This window comes from Alosa alosa, chromosome 12 (genome assembly GCF_017589495.1).
Source record: "Alosa alosa isolate M-15738 ecotype Scorff River chromosome 12, AALO_Geno_1.1, whole genome shotgun sequence".
Taxonomy (NCBI): Eukaryota; Metazoa; Chordata; class Actinopteri; order Clupeiformes; family Clupeidae; genus Alosa; species Alosa alosa.
The window spans coordinates 25,259,220-25,279,975 of NC_063200.1; the positions used below are offsets into that span (position 1 = coordinate 25,259,220).

At 45.2% G+C, this 20,756-nt stretch overlaps 1 protein-coding gene across 4 annotated transcripts in view; it reads left to right on the top strand.

Annotated features, from left to right (window-relative positions):
- The first annotated feature begins 255 nt into the window (after window positions 1-255).
- ssbp2b (single stranded DNA binding protein 2b) overlaps window positions 256-20,756 on the top strand; it is a 46,671-nt gene continuing 26,170 nt past the window's right edge. For all 4 annotated transcript variants that reach the window (XM_048258647.1, XM_048258648.1, XM_048258650.1 and 1 more), the window contains exons 1-4: window positions 256-398; window positions 10,842-10,914; window positions 12,211-12,272; window positions 13,997-14,081. In XM_048258647.1, the coding sequence (XP_048114604.1) occupies window positions 343-398; window positions 10,842-10,914; window positions 12,211-12,272; window positions 13,997-14,081 (276 nt within the window). In that variant the 5' untranslated portion in view covers window positions 256-342. The remainder of the gene's footprint in view (window positions 399-10,841; window positions 10,915-12,210; window positions 12,273-13,996; window positions 14,082-20,756) is intronic.

The following is a 20,756-nucleotide window of genomic DNA, read 5'->3' on the forward strand; positions in this document are numbered from 1 at the left end:
TCAAATTCCCCTTTATGGCTAGTGTGTGTGTTCGTGTTTGTGTGTGTGCGCGCGAGCAAGAGCGAGAGGGGGAGGAGTGAGGCAGAGGGAGTCGTTGTAGCCAATGCGTACATCGTCCGTGTGCGCGCCAGGCAGAGCAAGAAAGATAAGAGAGGGCTTTCGTTTCAGTTGAGGCGGGGCCAGGCATGTCAGTCAGAGGGGTTACCAAACAGAATGGGCGTTTCTTCTGTGCCCGTTGTCCAATGGGAGCTATCGGTCCCGCAGTCACCATGGTGACGGGGTTGTGTCCGGGGAGGCTGTGATGGGTTGACAGGTGCGTGACAATCGGAGCTCTCTGTAAGCATGTACGCCAAAGGCAAGAGTAACAACGTGCCGTCCGACAGCCAAGCCAGGGAAAAGTAAGTTTTATTTATGAGGGGAAATCACTGTAATGAAGACAGCGGGGCGGTCAGACTCCAAACTCCGCCGCATAACCACGGCACCCTTAATGGAGAAACAGAAGAGCTGGTTAGATTGTAGAAAGTTGTTGCCAGTTGTCAGCTTTTGGAAAAGTGAGAACAGTGGAGATAATAATGATATTCAACAGTTTCTGTTGCGGCATAGGCAATGCAAGGGTTTTGTTTGGTAATGTCGATTTTGAAAATTAGTTGTGTGAATGCAAACGGTTGACATGTGTAGCCTAGGCTACATTATTTTAAACTTATGCACGCAGTTTTGTCTTCATCATGAAAGCATGCGTTCAGTCAAAAGTTTCAATCAAGTTAAGGCAGACATATCTAGCGGATTTCTTCAGCGCGTGATGGAGTAATTGTAGCGAATGCTGGGAAGAGGTGAGTTGATATATAGTTTCATTCCATGAATTCGAACTGTATAGGTGCGTTTTGAGTTAGCGCTTAACGGGACATAACCTAATGATAGCCAGTTTACATGATCTGGCAGGTTGCAGGTAAAATACATGGGCATCAGTGTCAAAAGGTATGCCAGTATACAACAGGGATTAGGCTGTGTTTAGGCTACGACGGTTTCTTAAAATTACATATTGTCTGGAAGTGGAAACCATTCATTTTTTTATCTCACGTAGGCGAATATGTGTACGATAACACTGTGTAGCCTTGTAGCCTACGACTAAGTGCAAGGTTGTAGCCTACCAGAGACTAGTGGTGCTTCGCGTTGAAGACTTGCTGATTTTGTGTATGGACGTTTTAAACTGACAGGAGAGATCGGCAGCAGAGATTTGCTGTCAGTTTAGTTTTATGTAACGTTTATGTTGTTGGCTAGATTGACGTGTTGTCTCAAAAGTTGATTGACAATTATTTTGCAAGAATGACAATTTTATGTGACAACTGCTGTGTTAGCTCTGCATGAAAAGTTTGACATTGTGACATGGAACGCTTTGTGTAGGCTTTTTTCTCTATTAGTGAGGCTCTGTAGCCTATGAGAAAGTCTATGTCGTTCATCACTGTGGATAAGAATACATTTTGGAGGTTTAGAAACTATCCCTATTCGTTCAGTAAGGAATCCAACTTGCATGAAGTGATATTTTCTTTATTGCTATGTTCTGTCAGTCAATCAGAGAAATGCTTCGCTGTCTTACCCACCTCACTTCCTCTTGACAATTCCCAAAGTCTGAAGAACAAACTTACTTCATGTAGCCTAATGCAGGGACTGGGGATTATTTTTATAAATGTATGTCATCCCTATGATTGTTTCAAACCAAATAGACATAACCAATCCATTGCTGAAAGATAGGAGAAACATAACAGAATCACAGATGAGACCTCGAACAACATTTAATTCATTTACATATACAAAACATATTAGATCTCACCTCCACAATTTCCTCATCAAAATCTACAACTACTAGACCCTATTCCTACTCACCTTCTTAAGACTACTCTCCCCTTCCTGGATAATGTTTTGCTCTAGATTATAAATAATTCAATGCTATCAGGGCATGTACCGCAGTCGTTTAAGACATCTGTTATTAAGCCCCTCAAAAAACCTAGCCTTGTAGCAATGCTGGTCCTCCTGGACCTCAGCGCTCCCTTTGACACCATAGACCATGACATACTACTTAGGCTTGAAAATTTGATAGGCATCAAAACTCAGCACTCGCTTGGTTTACATACCTTCCTAACTGTCAACAATTTGTACAGGTCCATAATAAGCCATCTACCCTGACTATGGTAAAATATGGAGGGCCTCAAGGCTCAGTATACTGGGGCCCCTGTTGTTTTTATTATTCTTATGCAGATGATACACAACTGTACCTCTCCATAAAACCTGATGAATTAACCCCGTTAGCCAAACTTGACACATGTATAAGAGATATAAAGACATGGATGACGAATAATTTCCTGCTTTTGAACTCAGATAAAACAGAAGTCATCGTTTTAGGTCCTAAAAAGATGAGGGATATCCTATCCACATCACAGGCTATATAGTGATCTTCCACTGACTTCATCCACAAGCCAGGACCTAGCACTAAATAATCACATAAAACAGATCACCAAAACGTCATTTTACCATTTAAGGAACATTTTCAAGATAAGGAAGTCCTTATCCTTACCAAATGCTGAGAAATGAATCCATGCTTTTGTCACCTCAAGGGTAGACTATTGCAATGCTCTATACGCTGGCTGTAATAATACCTGTCTAAAGAGCTTACAGCTTATACAAAATGTAGCTGCTCACACACACAAAAAATATGAACATATTATTTCCCCCATCCTAGCATCTTTACACTGGCTACCTGTAAAAAGTTGCCTGCATTGAAAGAGGACACCTCATGAAGATGGTCTTTTGTCTGCTTCTGACAGAAGAAGCATTTATGCTGGCAGCTGCTGCTGAACAAGTGTACAAAGTCCCTCTAGATGGACTTGATGCAGTTGCAGGTGTTGCTGCAGGTTCAGAAGATGGTCTACCACGTCTTTTCTGAAGCCACTGAGTCGTGCCTGCTTAACATGATTTCTAGTAGCGAATCTTAGCATGCAGCAAATGCTCACTGTTACAGGTGGATTTGTAGCAGTTCCTGTGCCAAACTGCTTTGTTCTGTTGTAATATAACTGCATTGTAACGTTGTAATCGTTCTGTGATCTGTGATCACCATCTCCATACTCTTTCATGGACAAAAACAAGAAATTTGGCATATGTCATAGGGTCATTCACCAGTCCACACATATCTGGCACTGGATACATAGCCCAAAATCTGTTTCTTTTGCTGTAGAGAATATGTGTGCCATCACCTGACTAACAGAAAGACACACCTCAGAATATAACCTAACTAGACTGTGCCACCATGAACCATGAAAATGAAAATGAAAATTCGATATTCTAAATTCTATAACTGCCAGCTATCAACAGCCAACTGTCACTGCTAGTGTCTCTCTTTCTCTTTCTCTCTCTCTCTCTCACACACACACTCACCTGTCTGTTTTTCTATCTGATCCTTTTACCCTTTCTTTTCTTCACACTTACATAGGCTATGGAAGGCCTTACAGACTTCAGCTGGTACAAGCTATGTAAAAGTCTATTAAACTTGATATAACAGAGATCTCCGCACTTTGCGCTCTGAATGGGTGTAGACAAGAACTGGCAGAGCAGGCTAGGCCTACACTCAAGCACACAAATAGGCATGAATTGATAGTATTGATATTGAAGTATTATTTTTTTAAGCGGACAATTTTGAGCATTTTAGGCACAATGTCTTGTTAAAGAGATCAATCAGCCTAAAAATGTTTTATAATGTTGTATTGTTTATGTGGTCCATTTTTGCACACTACCTTGTAGAATATCTTTGCTTTTTTTTTGGCACCAAACCCTATGCTATAATACCAGCAATGTGAGGTTTATGAACAAAACACCACATTTGACCTTTCCTGAATTTGACCTTTGATTTGGGTCCTTCAAAACCTTCAAAACATGTTTTTTTTTTACTCTTAAGAACCCCTAGAACAAAGATATAATACTCTCCAAAAATTAACATGGGAATCCCACAAGCCTCCAAATTAGACACATAGGCCCCCCTACTACATGGCAATGTTTTTACTTTGACAGTAGAGATATGGTTATCTTGTGTGACAATGTTTTGCTATAGTCATGAAGGTAAACTACAGAGATACTCACAGGCAATGTGTCAGCACAAATATTTTTATATTTGTTAACTGTAACTTTGCTTTATGTGTGGGAGAATTTTACATTAGGCCTGTTTATTTTTATTTTTAAGGTTTTGATGACATTTCATTATCCAGGCCTTATCAGAGCCTGATGTTGATAGGCTATTCAATGGTGTCAGTCTCTGAATAATGAATAAATGACTTGAACAAGACATGTCAATGTAAATTTGAAATCCAACAAAGCTGTCTTTCTCTTCTATATCTCAGTGATAGTGTCAGATGTGATAAAAAAAAAAAGTCCATGAAGCTTTTTCGGTGGGTTAATGTAGAGTTGTAGAGTTAATAGGCTATAGTTTGTATGCAACCAATAGACTTCTGTCATTTAGCTTAACTGACAGCCTGACAAAGCCTGAAAAGTTACACCTTTGATCCTTTTGGGGATTTGACGTTGAAGCATTATCAAATATTGTAATATTGTACATTTTTGGCAAATTTTAACCTTGCTTGATAAGCTGGGGTGACGGTTCTAGCCCACATGGTGTTAAAGACCACTTGATCCTATTTACACTTTAAAATTCTCCTTACCCCAAGGATCAGTAACCTGATGTGTCACTCTGTTTGCTTTTTGGAGTGTATTGCTGTGATGGAGTGAAGTCTGTTTTAATTCTCTTCACGTTAGTCTCTCACTCTCTCTGGTAATTCCTGCATTTCCCCTGTCCTGTTTGTAATCACTTTACTCTGTCTTTACATCCTTGTCTTTGTAGCACATTCCCAACCTTTTCCTGTCTCTCTCTCTCTGTCTTCTCCCTATTTCTTTCTCTGTCACCATCACTTGACTTCTTTCTAAACACCTCTCTATCTATCCCCTTCTCTCTATCTCTCCCTCTCCTGCTTTCTGCCTGTCTTTCTCAATCCACTGTTCTGTCTCTCCTCTCCTCACTGTCTTGTTCACGCTGAGAAGGGTGAGAGTAGACTTCTGTAATATCTGCCCACATTAATATGCAAGTGGCATCGTCCACACAGCGGCGCAAGGTTAAGCATGCGTGACGGAGAGAAGCTTAGGCAGTGCTGTAGAACTGCGGCTCGATCCTCACTGTCACTCCATGTTTGCAAGTGTTCTTTCTGGAATGAATCCCTTTTGATTGGGGTGAATGAACCACTGACAATTTGGGGCTGCAGAACTCACCTTGCGTTTAATACCATTTTGGGTCCAGTGGTACATTACACGATATGCACCATATGAACTCATTTTTTTTGTCATTTTTATGAGAATTAAATCTGCAGACAATGTCTCTGGAAAAGTCTTAACTAAGGTATATGTTTGGACCAATCAATATTAATTGACTGTTGATTAATTTAGTTGATTTAGTAATACTCTCTACCAGACTGAGGATATGACTTTGGAGAGATGCTTAGCAGGCTTCAAATTATGATCCTTTTGAACAATGGTTAAGTGCCTTTAGTGGATGCAACCTAAAAAGCTCTCTTATTTCTTCAGTTTGTGTTCATTATGCACCAAAGTTCACAGCTGAACTTATTTAGTGTTCTCCATAGTTTTTTTTTTTTTACAGGAAGTCATGGACTCCTGGTTCTCTTCTTCCTCTCTGTTCGAAAAGCTGGGGGCATTTCCTGTTATCCCCACCAGAAAAATAGTTGTTATGATTCTCCTTTATGCAACAGAAGTCTAATTGAGGAAACAACGGTTGCTTTTGAAGTGATAGCCCTTTACTTTTTTAAACACATGAATTGTTCTCCACGTTTGAGAGGAAAACACTCAGTAATGGTCAAATCAGATCAAAAAGGTAATTTGTCTTGCCAAGAGACATTAGCCTCCATGCCCAGTCACATTTTTACAACTGCATTGTTTGAGCTGTCGACTGACATTTTTGTTTTGGGTAGACTGCTGCTTTTGTCTAATTTCAACTCATAACGTTTTGACTGGCTGAATCATAGCGCATGCAGCAAATCAAAGGCAAACATCAGGAGCACAGACGTCAGTTTGGCCATTTGACCTCTGCCACTTAATGCCACCGTCTGTTTACGTGCCATGTCTTTCTCACCCTGCTGCTCTGTCAGTGGCATGGGTAATCTGAGGTCAGTCGTCAACGCTGATTTTGCATAGCCTCGGTGAGTGATCACTGTTTTGGGTTAAGACTTGGTTCCCAAGACGACATTGATTTACTTTAGGGCTTACTCTCCTCAGCAGTGTTGACATAATATTTAAAAATGAAAAGGACAAACCTTATGTCAACATTTGGCTTGTAAGCTTGTATGATATGGCAGATTGGATCAACTGAAGTCTACTGTACCACTTGTCAATGTGTCAGCATTTAGCATGTCAGAGATTAGAAATGGAACAGAATTAATGTTGGTTTGATTATTGTGTTACAGCCTGTTTATTCTGGAGCCAAGTCATTACCTGAGGCTTTCACTTACAGACGCATCTTCATAAAGCTGGTCCAGCAATTTGTCACATCATTGTCCCTGCTATTAGTGCTATCAGCCTGTTACATTGAGCACTTGTTCTGAGCCACTTCAGCTTCAAAGGGCCGTGCCACTCTGTGCCACTCTCTGTGATGTGGGAGGCACCGCAGCCTAATGCAAACCCTGAGGTTAACACAGTCCGAAAGCTATTTATCTTTCTGTTTTATGTTGTTTTGTTTTCCTTTATGGCGGCACTGATGCCAAAACAATGTGCCCGTCTGCTGCTGCCCAGCTTTTTCGGAGTGTGGTGGGAGGAAAGGATGGGGAGAGGATGGGTGGGTAGTTGGAGGGCAGAAGGCAAGAGTGGGCAGAAGGGCCTGACAGATAACAGATATTTCACCATTGCTCTTGTCAACCTTAGTTGACAGTTCAACCCAAGCGAGATCAGCTCCAACTTCAGTCCAATAGCTCATTCTAGTAGCAAAGCCAAGGATTCATGTCCAGTTAAATAATGGAGCAAACACTGGTCGACTTAGGTGAAGCCCAGTAGTGTAGTGAAGGAGTCAAGACAAATCCAGAAGTCTAGTCTATTTGTTTCACCCAGTGGGCTAGTAATTGTAGTCCACCCCTGCAGTCCTGACTCACAGTACGGGCCAGTTCAGTCCAGGCGAGTCCAGGCCAGCACACAGCCCAGCCCAGCCTGCTCCTGCGTATTCCAGTCCACCCCATTCAGCTTGTGCTCCCCCAGGCTGACAGAGCTGCGGCTTGCCCGAGTGTGGCTGCTGCTGGAGATAATGGGAGCCTGGGCTGGAGAGGGGATCTGCGGGGAGTGGGGGTGGAGGGGGGGGGGGGGGGGGGGGTGAGCAGATTGGAGAGAGGCTACTGCGCCTGCGACACAAAATATTCCTGACCTCTCTTTCTCACTCTCTCACTCGCTTGCTCTCTCTTCAACTCTTCCTGTTTCTCTCTCTCTCTCTGTCTCTCTCTGTTTCTGTCTCACTCTTTCACTCTCTCTTTCTCTTTCACTCTCTCTCTCACACACTCCTCTCCTGACTCAGGTGCTGTGAGTCAGCCAAAATCAGCCCCCACTTTCCCCCAGTTCGACTCTCCCTCTATGCTCAATCACATCTGGTGAAGTGATGGTGTGATTACCTTGTTTAATATTTTACCGAACAATTGCTAACCATCACCAAGCAACGCCAGCTGGATTTCCTTATTTCTCCCCTTAGGGACACAGTTCTATTGTCTCTGTGAACATGACAAAGCTTGACAGCCACTACCTGCACGGCACACCAGACAATCTGTTTTGCTCGGCTAGGTTTGAACAGACCTCCCTGTTGTCCTCCAAAAGGGCGACTGGGGAGGGGGGAGTTGTTTACTGATGTCCGGGCAGTCTGCAAAAGGAGTCTGGAGTTTTAAGGTGGACAGTTAGAGAGCGAAGGGAGGAGAAATGAAAGAAAGGCTCTGTTTTGATTTGGAAAAAAAAAAGAAAAAAACCTGTGAGACTTGTTCCAACTGGACTCTGTGAATTTGATTTCATAGACACCTTGGAACATGTTTCTAGGCATATTTTTTACCACTGAATGAACATGGGAATCAGAGTGACATCAGCGGAACTGTTTCTCTCCCGAACCACTCGAGGCGTTTGAAGCAGCATGTAGACACGCTCGGGTCACCTGTTCTCTCTTTTGTCGCCCTCTCTCACGTATTCCTTTGATCCTTTCAGACCACCCTGCTCTGTAATGAAACCCTCGCCGCACCTCCATGCCCCCTATGTTGTTGGACTTTTTTGTGAAACTAAGGCAAACCACATGGCATGATGGTACCACGGTGCCAAGCCCCTCTGTTGGATGTTGAAGTTGAAGTAGAGATTTCTGCTTTGGAGTAGTGGTGTAAAATTCTGCAACATGGCAGCATTTTAATTTAAAAAACAACAACAACAACAAATTTGATTACTCTTGCTCTCACTCTCTGTAGCATATGAATATGTTGTGTATGATGTACATTTCAAGGAGACTTGGACATAAATCTTTGAGCGGTGTTTCATCACCCCCTCCCGTTACTGTGAGCCACATTTTTGTGTCGCTGTGTGGAGTGGGGACTGAAGTGGGGGAAGTGAGGACTCTCGCTGCGCTCTGGATCTTTCCTCTCCAGCGTTTCCATTCTGGTTATGTGGAGCAGGGTTGGGGGGAAGGAGGGGGCATGCCGCTCGCAACCATACCACTCCCCCCTGTCATACCCATCACCATGGCGATACCAAAAGTTTACAGACCTTTGGAGTATTAGTTGGTACCTCCCCCTTCAACTACCCCCCCCCCCCCCTCACTCCACCTCCCCTCCTCTCCTCTCCTCTGCTCTTCTCTCCCTTTCACTTCCTCCCACCCAGATCCTTTCATCTCTGTCACTATTTGCGTCAGTATCCCCAGTTATTATCCAGCTCGCAATCCTTTTGTTCCAGTACAATTGTCTCCTCTCCCACTCTCGCGATGCCTTTTGTTCTCTCTCTTAACCCACCCTCGTACCTGGAAAGAGACTGAAATGTCTCCGTAAGTTACTGTCATTGAGTGGGCACAGGTGACTGTGTAACTGGACAAATCCAACGGGATTTTGCACCCCAGTTTGTTTGCCTCCTTTCTGTATAAAATAAAAAGTATTAAGTAAAAGAAGTAACAAAGTATTAAATAAAGTGAGGCTTTATGGCAGGTGAATCGGTCCAGCATCCCGAGCATCCGATCCGATGTTTTGTAGAGCTCATCCGTGTGCCATGTGTGAACAACCCGGTCGAGCGTCACTTATGAAACAGCCCTGGCGTGGGACCGCCGGTGACGTAACGGCAGCCGTCGCTCCCAGCGCCGGGGCTCAGAGGCCGCGGTGGGTACTCTGCCGATGGTGACGGCGGCAGGCAGGAGCCAGGGAGCCAGCCACCATGCGCCTCTCCTGTAAGAGACACTCTGTCATGTAGAGCTGACGCAAGGACTAGAAATAAGACACTCTTGACACACTCCCATCCAAAAGTTTCTTGTTTCTTCCATGCTTATGGAAACGTAGTGACCAGACATGGGGAGCGATTTAACCTGCATGTGTCGACATGGATCTGCACAGGTTGGGCATTGCCGTGAACCGACAGTGTGTTGCCCTTGAGACATAAGCCGCTCTCGTGTTTCTGCTGCCTGCGCTGTGCTGTGGTGGTGTTCGACTAATGGATCATCTGCATTATAACACTGAGGTCAACTCACGGCTTGATGGACTCTTCCATAATTCAGCGGGCAGCAGAATTGCTTCTCTGATCCTCCTGAGCACAGGTCAGGGACTCAATCATGCTGTTTGCAGGAGCTGATCAAAGCATCTGGCTGTTTTTCCATGCAATATTGATCCTCTATTTGACCCTCTGGCCTCACTCCATCAAAGGTGCCCAAGTTTATAGAGACATTAAAGATACTAGTGGATCAGAGGTAAATAAACAACTGGTTAATGGACTCGTTGTCAGTGGTTTTGTGTGTAAATAATTAATGTCTCTTTTTTTTTGTCGGTGGGTTTCTCTTGTCTCGGTAGGCAGAAAAGATATGTGTGCGACAAAACTTTTAGAAGAAAATAAGGCACATGGAGAGGGATGCGTTATGGCACAGAAATGTTTCAGAGTGAAGGCTCAAACTGGAGTGTTGGTGTTGCTGCAGGGTGTCCTGACGCGAACTCTATCTCCTCCACTGTAGTAAAGCACGGCTGATCAATAGGCCCTACTGTACCTGCTATGTTCTCCAGCCCCCCCCCCCCTGTCATTTAGTCCGCCACTGAGACAAAGTGATGTGTTCAACGCATTGCTGACAGTAAAAAGTTATTTCCCGTGTTATCCGATAGATCACTTACATCTGGCACACTTGTGCGCCGACTGCCAGACCTCCTCAGTCGGCTTCAGTGGAACTGCAATCTCAGACGTAACCTTTTCCAGCTCCGGCTCTTGTTCTGCTTAACGTCTGGATCAGAGCAGAGCCGGCCCAGCACAGCCCTGAGTAGCTGAAGATCAGTCAGAGAGCTAGAGTGAGATGTAAACAGACCTTTTTGGACTAGATGAAGACGACACATTTGATGTAATCACATTCGAAACAAATAAATAAATATTCTGATAACTGTTTTCCCCCGGGTTGTAATGAGAGGCTGAGGTGGAAGTGACTGATGTGTGCTGATTGGCAGCTGATCAGCCTTGAGAGCTTTCAGACACATCTGATGCTTTTCATCCCCCACTCACCACTCTCTCTCCTCCTTTCCTCCCTCTCTCTCTCTCTCTCTCTCTCTCTCTCACTTTAGGTTAGCGCTCTATGTGTACGAGTATTTGCTACATGTCGGTGCTCAGAAGTCAGCACAGACGTTCCTGTCAGAGGTAAGCCACACACTGGGATTAGGGGCTTGGGGGTGGTATGGGTGGTGGTGGGTGTATGTAAGGACTGCTTTATTGGAGTGCCATCCAGGCAGCCTCGGAGCCTCATAGGCAGCAGTGGCAGGCGGGCGGGCGGGCACTCCTGGGGCCTTGGCGGCTAATTTAATTACATGCAGGCGATATGCTGAGCAAGCAGAACGCATTAGTTGTTTGGTGTCCACTTAATGGGATTGGATGCGAGGTGGTGCATGCTTATAAACTGGTAAAACTCTCACAGTAGCAAAGACAATCAGCTATTTGGCATGATGAGGATTATCGGCTTGAGATCTCATTCTTTAAATGTAAATGTCACAATAGCTTTCCATATATTTTCCATAAGGCTGTGTGTGTGCTCAGTTCTCAGTTCAGTATTGCACTGATAGGAAATGTCCTTGGCAAAGTGAGTGCGGAGTGACATCAACAGCATAATGATCATAAAGCTTTTCCGCGGGTATAGTATGCTTGTCAGCATTAGGATAATGTGGCACCCTCCCAAGAAGACAATACTGTCACAGTATAACACATTGTGTGAGTGCCTCTGTCCTCAAAAATAGACAACTCTGACATTTCTTCTGCCTTTAGTCACTAAGACCTAAGTTCCTATACTAATCTCCTATGTTTACTTATGAGTCATCAGACCATGTACAATACATTTCAACTAATTTCTATATTTCAACGAAGGACGAAGCTTTACACAGTTCTTGTGTAATGTGGTTTGATTAAGGAGCTAATGTGGGATAGAGATGATCTAGGTAGCATTTAGTGTTTAAATGCTGTAGGTATTGCACAGATTATGCCATGACATTCACCGCACTGAGCAGAGCCTCACCAAATTGGTTATGGCAGTTAAAAAAAAAAAAAAATGGCATCGTCACAGGGTTTTGAGGGACTTTCAACTGCTTTCAGGTTTCACCTACTGCCACTCAGATTATTAGTGCTCTCACAAGATCAAGTGTGTGAGTCAGAGAGAAGGAATATACAAATGCATTCAACACATTCCTGGCTATGCATGCAGTTGCTCACACACACACACACACTCTTTCTCTCTCTCTCTCTCTCTCTCTCTCTCTCTCTCTCTCTCTCTCTCTCACTCACTCACTCACACACACATATACACACACCTGCAGATTCCATGCATTTTGACCAGGCCCATTAGCCAGCCATTTGTAGTGCCTCCCTCCTCATGGACACCCAAGGCTCCTCTGTCCCTAGCTGTGTCCTCCATGCTCTCACCCTGTGCTCTCTCTCCCTCCTCTCCAGATAAGATGGGAGAAGAACATCACGTTAGGGGAGCCCCCTGGGTTCCTACACTCGTGGTGGTGGTGAGTATGTGTTTCCTTTTCTTTTCTCAGTTTTAGTCACCTCTTAATGAAACCTTCACAGGTAGTTTCACTTAGCCTGATATAACTCACTCTGTGAGTGGAACCGGGCCTCACCCCAGAGGGGTTTGCCTCCTGTCAGTGTATACAAATGGGTGTAGACTGGGGGTTCATTTTCAGCCAAACCACAGGACTAGCCTTCTGGGCTTGCTCTGCTTCCCCTACTTCACCACTTTTGGTGCAAGTTGACGTATGCCCATAGGCAGTAAGGGAACATTGTTGATTCAATTAATAATATTACACATTCTTTTTTTATTTGCTCCAGCTTCAGTTCAGTAGCGGTGCTACTGTGGTGCGGTGCGGTGCTACTGTTCGTAGTGCTTCCGTGGCCTACTGGTTAGCGCTTCGGACTTGTAACCGGAGGGTTGCCAGTTCGAACCCCGACCAGTAGGCACGGCTGAAGTGCCCTTGAGCAAGGCACCTAACCCCTCACTGCTCCCCGAGCGCCGCTGTTGTTGCAGGCAGCTCACTGCGCTGGGATTAGTGTATGCTTCACCTCACTGTGTGCTGAGTGTGTTTCACTAATTCACGGATTGGGATAAATGCAGAGACCAAATTTCCCTCATGGGATCAAAAGTATATATATACTTATACTTATACTTAGCTTTAGCCATACACTGCCACAGTGCCACCATTGCTGTAACTAATGTCAAACAAATAGTTCATTCAGGCATCATCACACTTAGCCACCCCATCTGGTCAGTGATTGGTGGGCCCCTCAGAATGGCCCATCGATTCTTCTTGCAAAAAAATAATCCATCGAAAATCTGAGTTGGGAGCAGTGATCCCAGCGAAAACTGATTTAGGTGCAGAAGGTGGGCGAAGCCAGAATACCTTTAGTTTGCTTGTCAATGAAAAATGTAGGGAGATTGTGATTCAAACAGAAAGGCCCTTCATTAGACTGAATCCTTGAAATCTCAAATGAGAATATACTCAGTGTTGCTATCGTAACACCCCCAATTATCACCACTTCTGTTCAGAAATTCTAAAACAACGTTGAAATGTTTTTTAACACTTCAAAATAACATTTTTTAAATGAAATTGATAAATTGATAAATTATTCAGTAGCCATAGGTGTGTAGATTTGAACAAAATCTGGTTTGGTTCTTAAAGGGAGCATTTACTGCCTGAAATATCTGATTTTGTTTACCACACTCGGAGTTATAGTGCTGGCCTGATGGGTCGCCGTATTTACGCCGTTTCAACGGCACATGAACGGTTAGACCGAGAATTCTCGTCATGAAATTAAAATTCCACTGGAGCTCCAAGCGGTTGTGTACACGCAGCCTTACAACACTGTTTACAGCTCTTCTAGTCACGGTAAAATTTCATTTTTGGTGCATAGCTAATTTAGATACACCTATAGTTTGGGTGGTTGCGTTTCTTTAGGAATCCGCTGTCTTGGTTTGTATAGAAATAGATATTAAGTGACATACACGCAAGACGGTGGAAATACGGGACCGACGGTAATAGGGGGAGTTCTGATAACTGTTATGAAAACTTAATGTACAATTTCAATATAATTCTTGTGCTTAGCTAGGTGGGATATAATAGGTTTACACAGCATGGCCATGTTATAAAAAGACTTTATTGTATTTTTTAGATAAATACACTTAATAAGCAGCGTGCCTGATAGTAATGTTGCGAGTGTTGCTTGCTCTTCGTAGTGTGTTCTGGGACCTGTACTGTGCGGCACCTGAGAGACGAGAGACATGCGAGCACTCGAGCGAAGCCAAGGCGTTCCATGACTACGTGAGTACACTGGACACTTACGCCAGGATGTCTGTCAACACACTGCAATCACCACACAAATCCTGCATCGCACGTCATCAGTAGACAAATGGTGGGCAAGTCTGCCAGTTTCAGAGTGACACGAGTGAGGACATACTTGGAGTGTCCGTTGAATTGGTCACTGAGTGAGAATGTTACTCAGAGTCAGTAAACAGAGAGAAACTGAGAGAAACCATTGAGTAATGTGTGACTGTATGACTGGGCGAGCTTTCCTCCTGCTGCTTGGATTCCCTCTATGTTGCCCGGTGCAAGTGTAGCTGATGCTTTGCATGGACCAGGTGTCACTGAGTGGTTTAGCTTTGTCTCTCATAACGAATTTGGAGCCTCTATGCAAATTGGATTCCTCTGTCTCTCCCCCTCTCTTTTTCTATCTTTTTCTTTCCCTGTCTCTCTCTCCCTCTCTCTCTCTCTCTCTCTCCCTCTCACCCCCCTCTCTCTCTCTATTTGCGGGGTGCTTGTAGCAGAGCGTTGCATTGGACAAGCATTAGGTCAGGACAGCCAGCGAGAACATGTGTCAGTCAGACAGGATGTGGATAGAGGCGTGATGCAACGGCCGCAGACCGTATGTCTCAGGGAGGAAGTGGTATTCATTTACCTCCTCCCAGAAGTGACATGAGCTCAGGTCCCTGGACACGCAGGAGTGGGCTGACTGGAGGTCACTGGAGGTCAATATGAAGAGGCTCACATGTGTCGACCATTGGCACTCCTGCCTCTCATCGCATAGCAATAATGAAAGTCATCCCGATAGTGACTGCACGCTGTTGTGGTTGACACTAAGTGATTTTTGTTTTCTGAAACTGCACCACAAATACCTCTGTTGTAGGATTGATCTCATGCAGCCCCTGGGGATCAGCAGTGGAGTGCTGGTCAGCGGTCATCTGCAGCATAGATGCATAAACCAAACGAGACAAGTGGTGCTCACTTTGAGATGCTTTTTGGTGACAGGGAAAATACTCCAATCAGACCTACACTTTATGTGCGCGACTGATTACAAAATAACAGCAATTAAAGCCACTGCGATGTAAACAGACAAATGAATGCAGTTAAAGTGGCACTTGGAAGGCACACTGTCATTTGGAAGGTATTTAATAGAGAATCACTACGGTCTTTTTGGGCTCATATGAAGAATATGGGCTGGAATAGTTTGGCCTCTATTCACCAAATTCTCACCAAACAGCATTTTCTTAACTTCACAACTCAAATAAAGTGATCAAGAAGTTTTCTGGGAGTGTGTGTGGGTCTGTGCGTGTGAGTGTGCTTCAGTCCCAAGTTCATATTTCCTCCTCTAATGCCAATTATCTGCTTTGCCTCTGAGTACCTCTGGAGTGCGAGCAAACCAAGAGTAATTACAGTCTGCTTTAGATTCACAAATTACACTGTCTGCAAGCAAGAGATCATCCTCTGTGTACGGCTAATTGCAAGTCGAATGAACAGCAGAAAATAAAAAAGGCATTTATTATACAGCTATATTTGGGCAGAAGAATTGTTCGTCTTGTAAATCACTCCAAATTGCCAGGGCTTAACTGCTTGGCATGGTGACATACAAATGAACCGATATGAGCCAGTCAATAATTATGCAGATCCTGTTTACAATCGTCATTACAATGGTAATCTTTTATCTTATTTTGTGTTGCATTCACAAACAATTGAAAGAATGTCTGCTATTCACTGGAGATAATTGTGTGTCCCTCAATTTGCTTTTTGGTGTGGAAGTATAATTGCGGCAGTTTTTCTCTCTTGCTCTGTGTGTCTGTGTTTGTGCTGTTAGTGTTTGTGTAAGTGCTCACTACTGTTCTCCCCTCTCCTCATCCTCCCTAAGGGAGAGTGCACCACACACACACACACACACACACACACACACACACACACACACACACACACACACACACACACACACACACACACACAATCAAAAACATACAGATACACACATGCACACACATATGCAAATGTATGCACACTTAAAAACGCATACACATACATAAAGGCTGGATAAATATTGTAACAAGCACATTCAAGCAAAGAGTTGTTCATATGTTCACAGCCATACAGACAGACACACAAGAGCACACTCGAGAGCTTGAGAGAGAGAGAGAGAGAGTGAGAGTTAAATGTCTGGAGGGCACTACTCTAGACAAGGTCAAACAGTCAGTGTCTCCTGTCGAGGGTCAGCGGAGTGGATCACAGCACTCTGAACTCAGGGCTACTTCTCCCTGGCCGCTGAATCAAAAGGGCAACTAGCCCTGGCCGCTGAGTTCTAAACCTCAAGCCCGATCTCTGACTGCGCTGTCACTTCTTCATTCTCCTGCATGGACTTGTATCTGATGTAATGATTTTCTGCCAGTAGAGCATAGCATGAATGGAACTGGGCCAGTTATTGCCTATTACAGTGCGTTAGGATGTTTGAGATATTGGGAGAGGCGTCATCGTCGTGCATCTGACATCCCTCTTTTTCCCCCTCCACTTGCAGTGGTATTGAATTCCAGGATAATTGCCGATCATCTGACCCAAATGTGGGTCTAATTCGATCAGCAACTGGAGGCCCGTCCCTCAAGAACTTGCTTCCGGTCTGCATCAAAGGCTCCACACTTCCTCTCTGAAAACCACAAGCATGCATGTCACAAGTATCCGTTATAAAGACATGCATGCACGGACGATAGTATTTTGGTGTCTGGGGAGGTGGGGTTCTTTTAAGGGTCCTAAAGAATATCTGTGCTTTGATAGATAGCTGACAGCCTCAAAGATCAAATTCAAAGACAAAAAGTGTGGATACTGTCAAATGTCTCATTTATTCCCTATGTCAATAAAAGAGAGTCAGCATATAGCAAAGTTAAGTTGAAGAAAAGATTTAGTGGGTCACGTCAGTCGAAGTAGCAATTGATGCTGACACCAAGTGCTATTTGATAAAGAGAATTTGACATGTACATCTTTGATGTGGGTCCTGCTGTTTTTTGACTTTGTCAGCTTGTGCCATATTGTAAGTTTAGTGTGTGTGTGTGTTTGCGTTGGCAGGAGTAAATTAGATGATGTGTGTGTGTGTGTGCTTTCATTCCTTATTCACTCTTGATGGTGCCTGGTTGAAGCAGCTGAGGCCGGCACTCAGAATTCAACAAGCACACTGTAGTGGTACCATCCCCAGAATATCGGTTCACTTACTGTACCATGCCTCTTGTCCAGCATACTCCACAGGCATGCCATAGAAATGACCACAACACCCAGCAGCAGGGCATAAACAGGGCAGGCAACACCATGCCCAATGGGTGGCCACAAGGCCTTAGTACCAGCCCATGGTCTACAGGTCCTTTCTGCAGATACTCATACACATAGAGGGCTAGCCTGCAGTGAAAGAGAGAGAGAGAGAGAGAGAAAAAGGGAAAAATACTCCTAAGTGCTCCCTAAGAATCTCTCAAAGTGCTCTGGTGTCTGGATCAGAAGCGTGCTCTGAGCCCCTGTGTTTGGGGGCTCCTGATCTGGTATTTTCTCCCTGGATTAAAGTCTGTGCGGGTGATCAGGGGGGACCGTATTCACTGCTGCGGCGCTTTGTGCCAGGCTTTGTTGGGAGGACAGGCAAGAGGCGCGTGATAAGCAGAACCACCAGCTCTGGCGTGGGCTGTGCCTCTTGGTTCTCTAGTCTGTGTGGGACACCAGTGGAGACAGATTTCTCTCAATCCCTTTACCCTCTGTCCTTCTTCCACTCCATCTCTGTCCAACTCTATCTTTGTCCAAGTCTCTTTCTCTCGCTCGCTCCATCTCCATCTCTCTCTCCACCTTCCCTCTCTCTCTCCCCTCTCTCTCTTTCTCGCTCTCTCTCCATCTCCATCTCTCTCCATCCCCCTTTCTCTCTCCCTCTCTCTCTCCATCCCTCTCTCTCTCTCTCTCCCTCTCTCCCTCATCACTTCCTCTCCCGCTGCATGGGCTTGGCTGGCTGAGACACATGGCTCAGTCTTGCAGGCCATCTCTAAGCCGTGAGCTCATTGCTAGCCAGCACTCAGGCACTTGCTCATAATAAGCTGGGGAATTGGAGATTGAATTGCTTCGAGCTTCCTGTCCGGTTCATGTTCTCGTTTTTTAAAATGGATTAGGGGGCAGTGAAAAAAAAAAAAACATTGTGTGGTGTTCTGAGCATTACGTTTTGGGTACATTTTCGTTTTCAGCGACGGGCTCCACTCAATATGATTTTCAAAACACTTGCCATTTTTCTGGGTTGTAGCTAATCAGTTTGCACGCATAGCTTTGTAGTCTTTGTAGTCTTTGCGTAGAGTCTCGGAGAATACTTCATATCAATATACTTAATTCCATAGCCGCTATAAGTCAAGGTAATACAGAGCCCAGGTTAAATGGAGCTGCAGCAGAGTTATTACTGTTTGAAGAAGTGAACAGTTGGAGTGTACTTGCGTAAGACTTCGTCTGCCTTTCACTCCTGTTCCCTTTGGGTCGAGAGCGTCCTTCATTAAATGATTCCAAGCCACGCACAAGAGATGGCCAAGAGTCTTGTCTCAGTTGAGGACCTAAGCACTACAGGTGTTAAGTGTAGCATCTTGTGATTACGGCGTCAGACTGTCATGTGTTATGCCCACCACCCAAAATGGATTAGATGGAGGCGGAGGAGGGGTGGTGGTGGTGGTGGTGTTGTTGTGGAGAGTTGTGGAGAGCTGTGGGCAGTGAAGGGTTAAGGCGCAGGAACAGAGGGCTGGAGAGGAGGCCATGTAAATGATGAATGAGCTGTGAGTCAGGGAGCTGAGGATGAGGAGGTAGGCGGCCACTCGCCGTCTGACGAGCTCCTCCATAATGCAGGAAAGGGACGCAGTGCCCAAGATTTAGGTGGTCTCTCGATCTCTCGCTCGCTCTTTCTCCCCCTCTTCTCTTCTTCCCTTTCTCTCTCTCCCTCTCTCTGTCTCTCTCTTTCTTTCTGTTTCTTTTTCTTTTTCTTTTCTCACCCCTCCTCTGTTTCTCCTGCTCAGCAGTGAGGAAGATTCATTTTTAATGTGGTGGGATGCTTGTGGAGAGCTCTCGCAGAAAATGAGATATTGGGGGGGGGGTTGGAGGGGGTTGGGGTGGCGAGAGGAGAGGGGGAAGGAGGTTAAAAAGAAAGAATTTCCAAATGGAAAAAAGAAAGAAAGAAAAAACACCACATCTGAAGTGAAGAAATCCTTTTTGAATACACCTCTCAGCAGGTGCTTAAACGAAGCAGCGAGATGAGAGAGGACGATAGTCTGGGTCCCCCCCCCCCTTCTCATTTGCATATGCTAACATTTAAATAAATTTGCATTGAATCACACCATTGGTTCATCAAGGCTTTGCTCGCATCATTAATTACTCGCAATATGGCTCCTATTTGGAGTCAGTTCTGTGCCAGACAGCATTACCATGAGAGGTCTAAGATTATGCCAGAGAGGCAGCGATCCGTATGTCAATACTAGCGCCCCTTTTCAGAATGCCCATTGTTTGCATTTCATTTGCTTGTGATGAATAATTGTTGTGGTTTTTTGCATGTCCCCTGCGTGGAGGTTAGATGTCACCTCCTCGAGCCCATTCCCATCCTCCACACCGCGTCCGAGGGCGGGACCCGGTCTGCTCTCAGACAGCCCGAAAACATTTTTTGTGCCTCAGACCCAAACACCTTAAGGAGGCCCCGTTGCATTAATTAGGCTCCCAATTAGTCGGAATCTGCATATTAATCAGAGCGGGATTTGACACCAAACAGATTTTTCATTGATGAGCGCAATGATTATAATATTAACGATCATAACAACGTTTCGGAGAAGCGCCACAGCTGTGGGGATCCAAAGGTGCAAACCGGGGATTGGGGGGGTGGGGGGTCCCGTGCTCGCCAATGTTGGGAGGGGTCTAGGAGGAACAGCGGGGGGTGGGGGGCTGGGGGGTGAAGTGGAGGGGTTGTGGGGCTGGTGGAGTGTCGCTGCTGGGAGTATGTCGTTCCTGGGGAAGGGACTGCCCCGGTCTCTCCCCGAACTGTCGTCATAAATAAGGCAAGCTGTTCTCCCACCGTGTCATTTCAGTGCAGGTGTAGCATGCCCGGAGAGCTACTGGGAGGTGTAACACAAGCTCGCGCCGGGGAAACCCAATCCACCCCCCCCCTCCCCGCGCGTAGTGAGTGGGGTCAGAGTCCAAAGCGTTTGAATGGCGAGTGCTGCGCTGCAGCTGGTGTGTAGGTGAAGAGTGTAGGCACTGAGAGCATGGAAGCAGAGTGGAATAGGCAAGTGGAGGTGGTGTGTGTGTGTGTGTGTGTCTGTGTGTGTGTGTGTGTGTGTGTGTGAGAGTGTGTGTGTGTGTGTTTTGCTTGTGATCCAGGAGAGGATGTGTGTGTGTGTGTGCGTATGGCGTATGGCATGGTGTGTGTAAGATCGGTCATGTCCCTTTTTCCTGGCTGAAGTGCTGGACTCAGCATGTTTCTAACCCACCCAACCCTTCTGCTCGTCCAGGGAATCTGCTGACCATGCCATTCACACACCTGACGCAACTTTCCTGGGAAGAGCGAGATGTGGCCCCGCATGTCACTGTGTCCGGTGTGCGTGTCTCACTGTCAAGGGTGATGTGGATGTGTTGGTGGTTAGATTTACTCATATTCAAATGTCTAAGCTAGCAGCATTGTGCATGTCTCTCTGTGTGAAGGTTGAA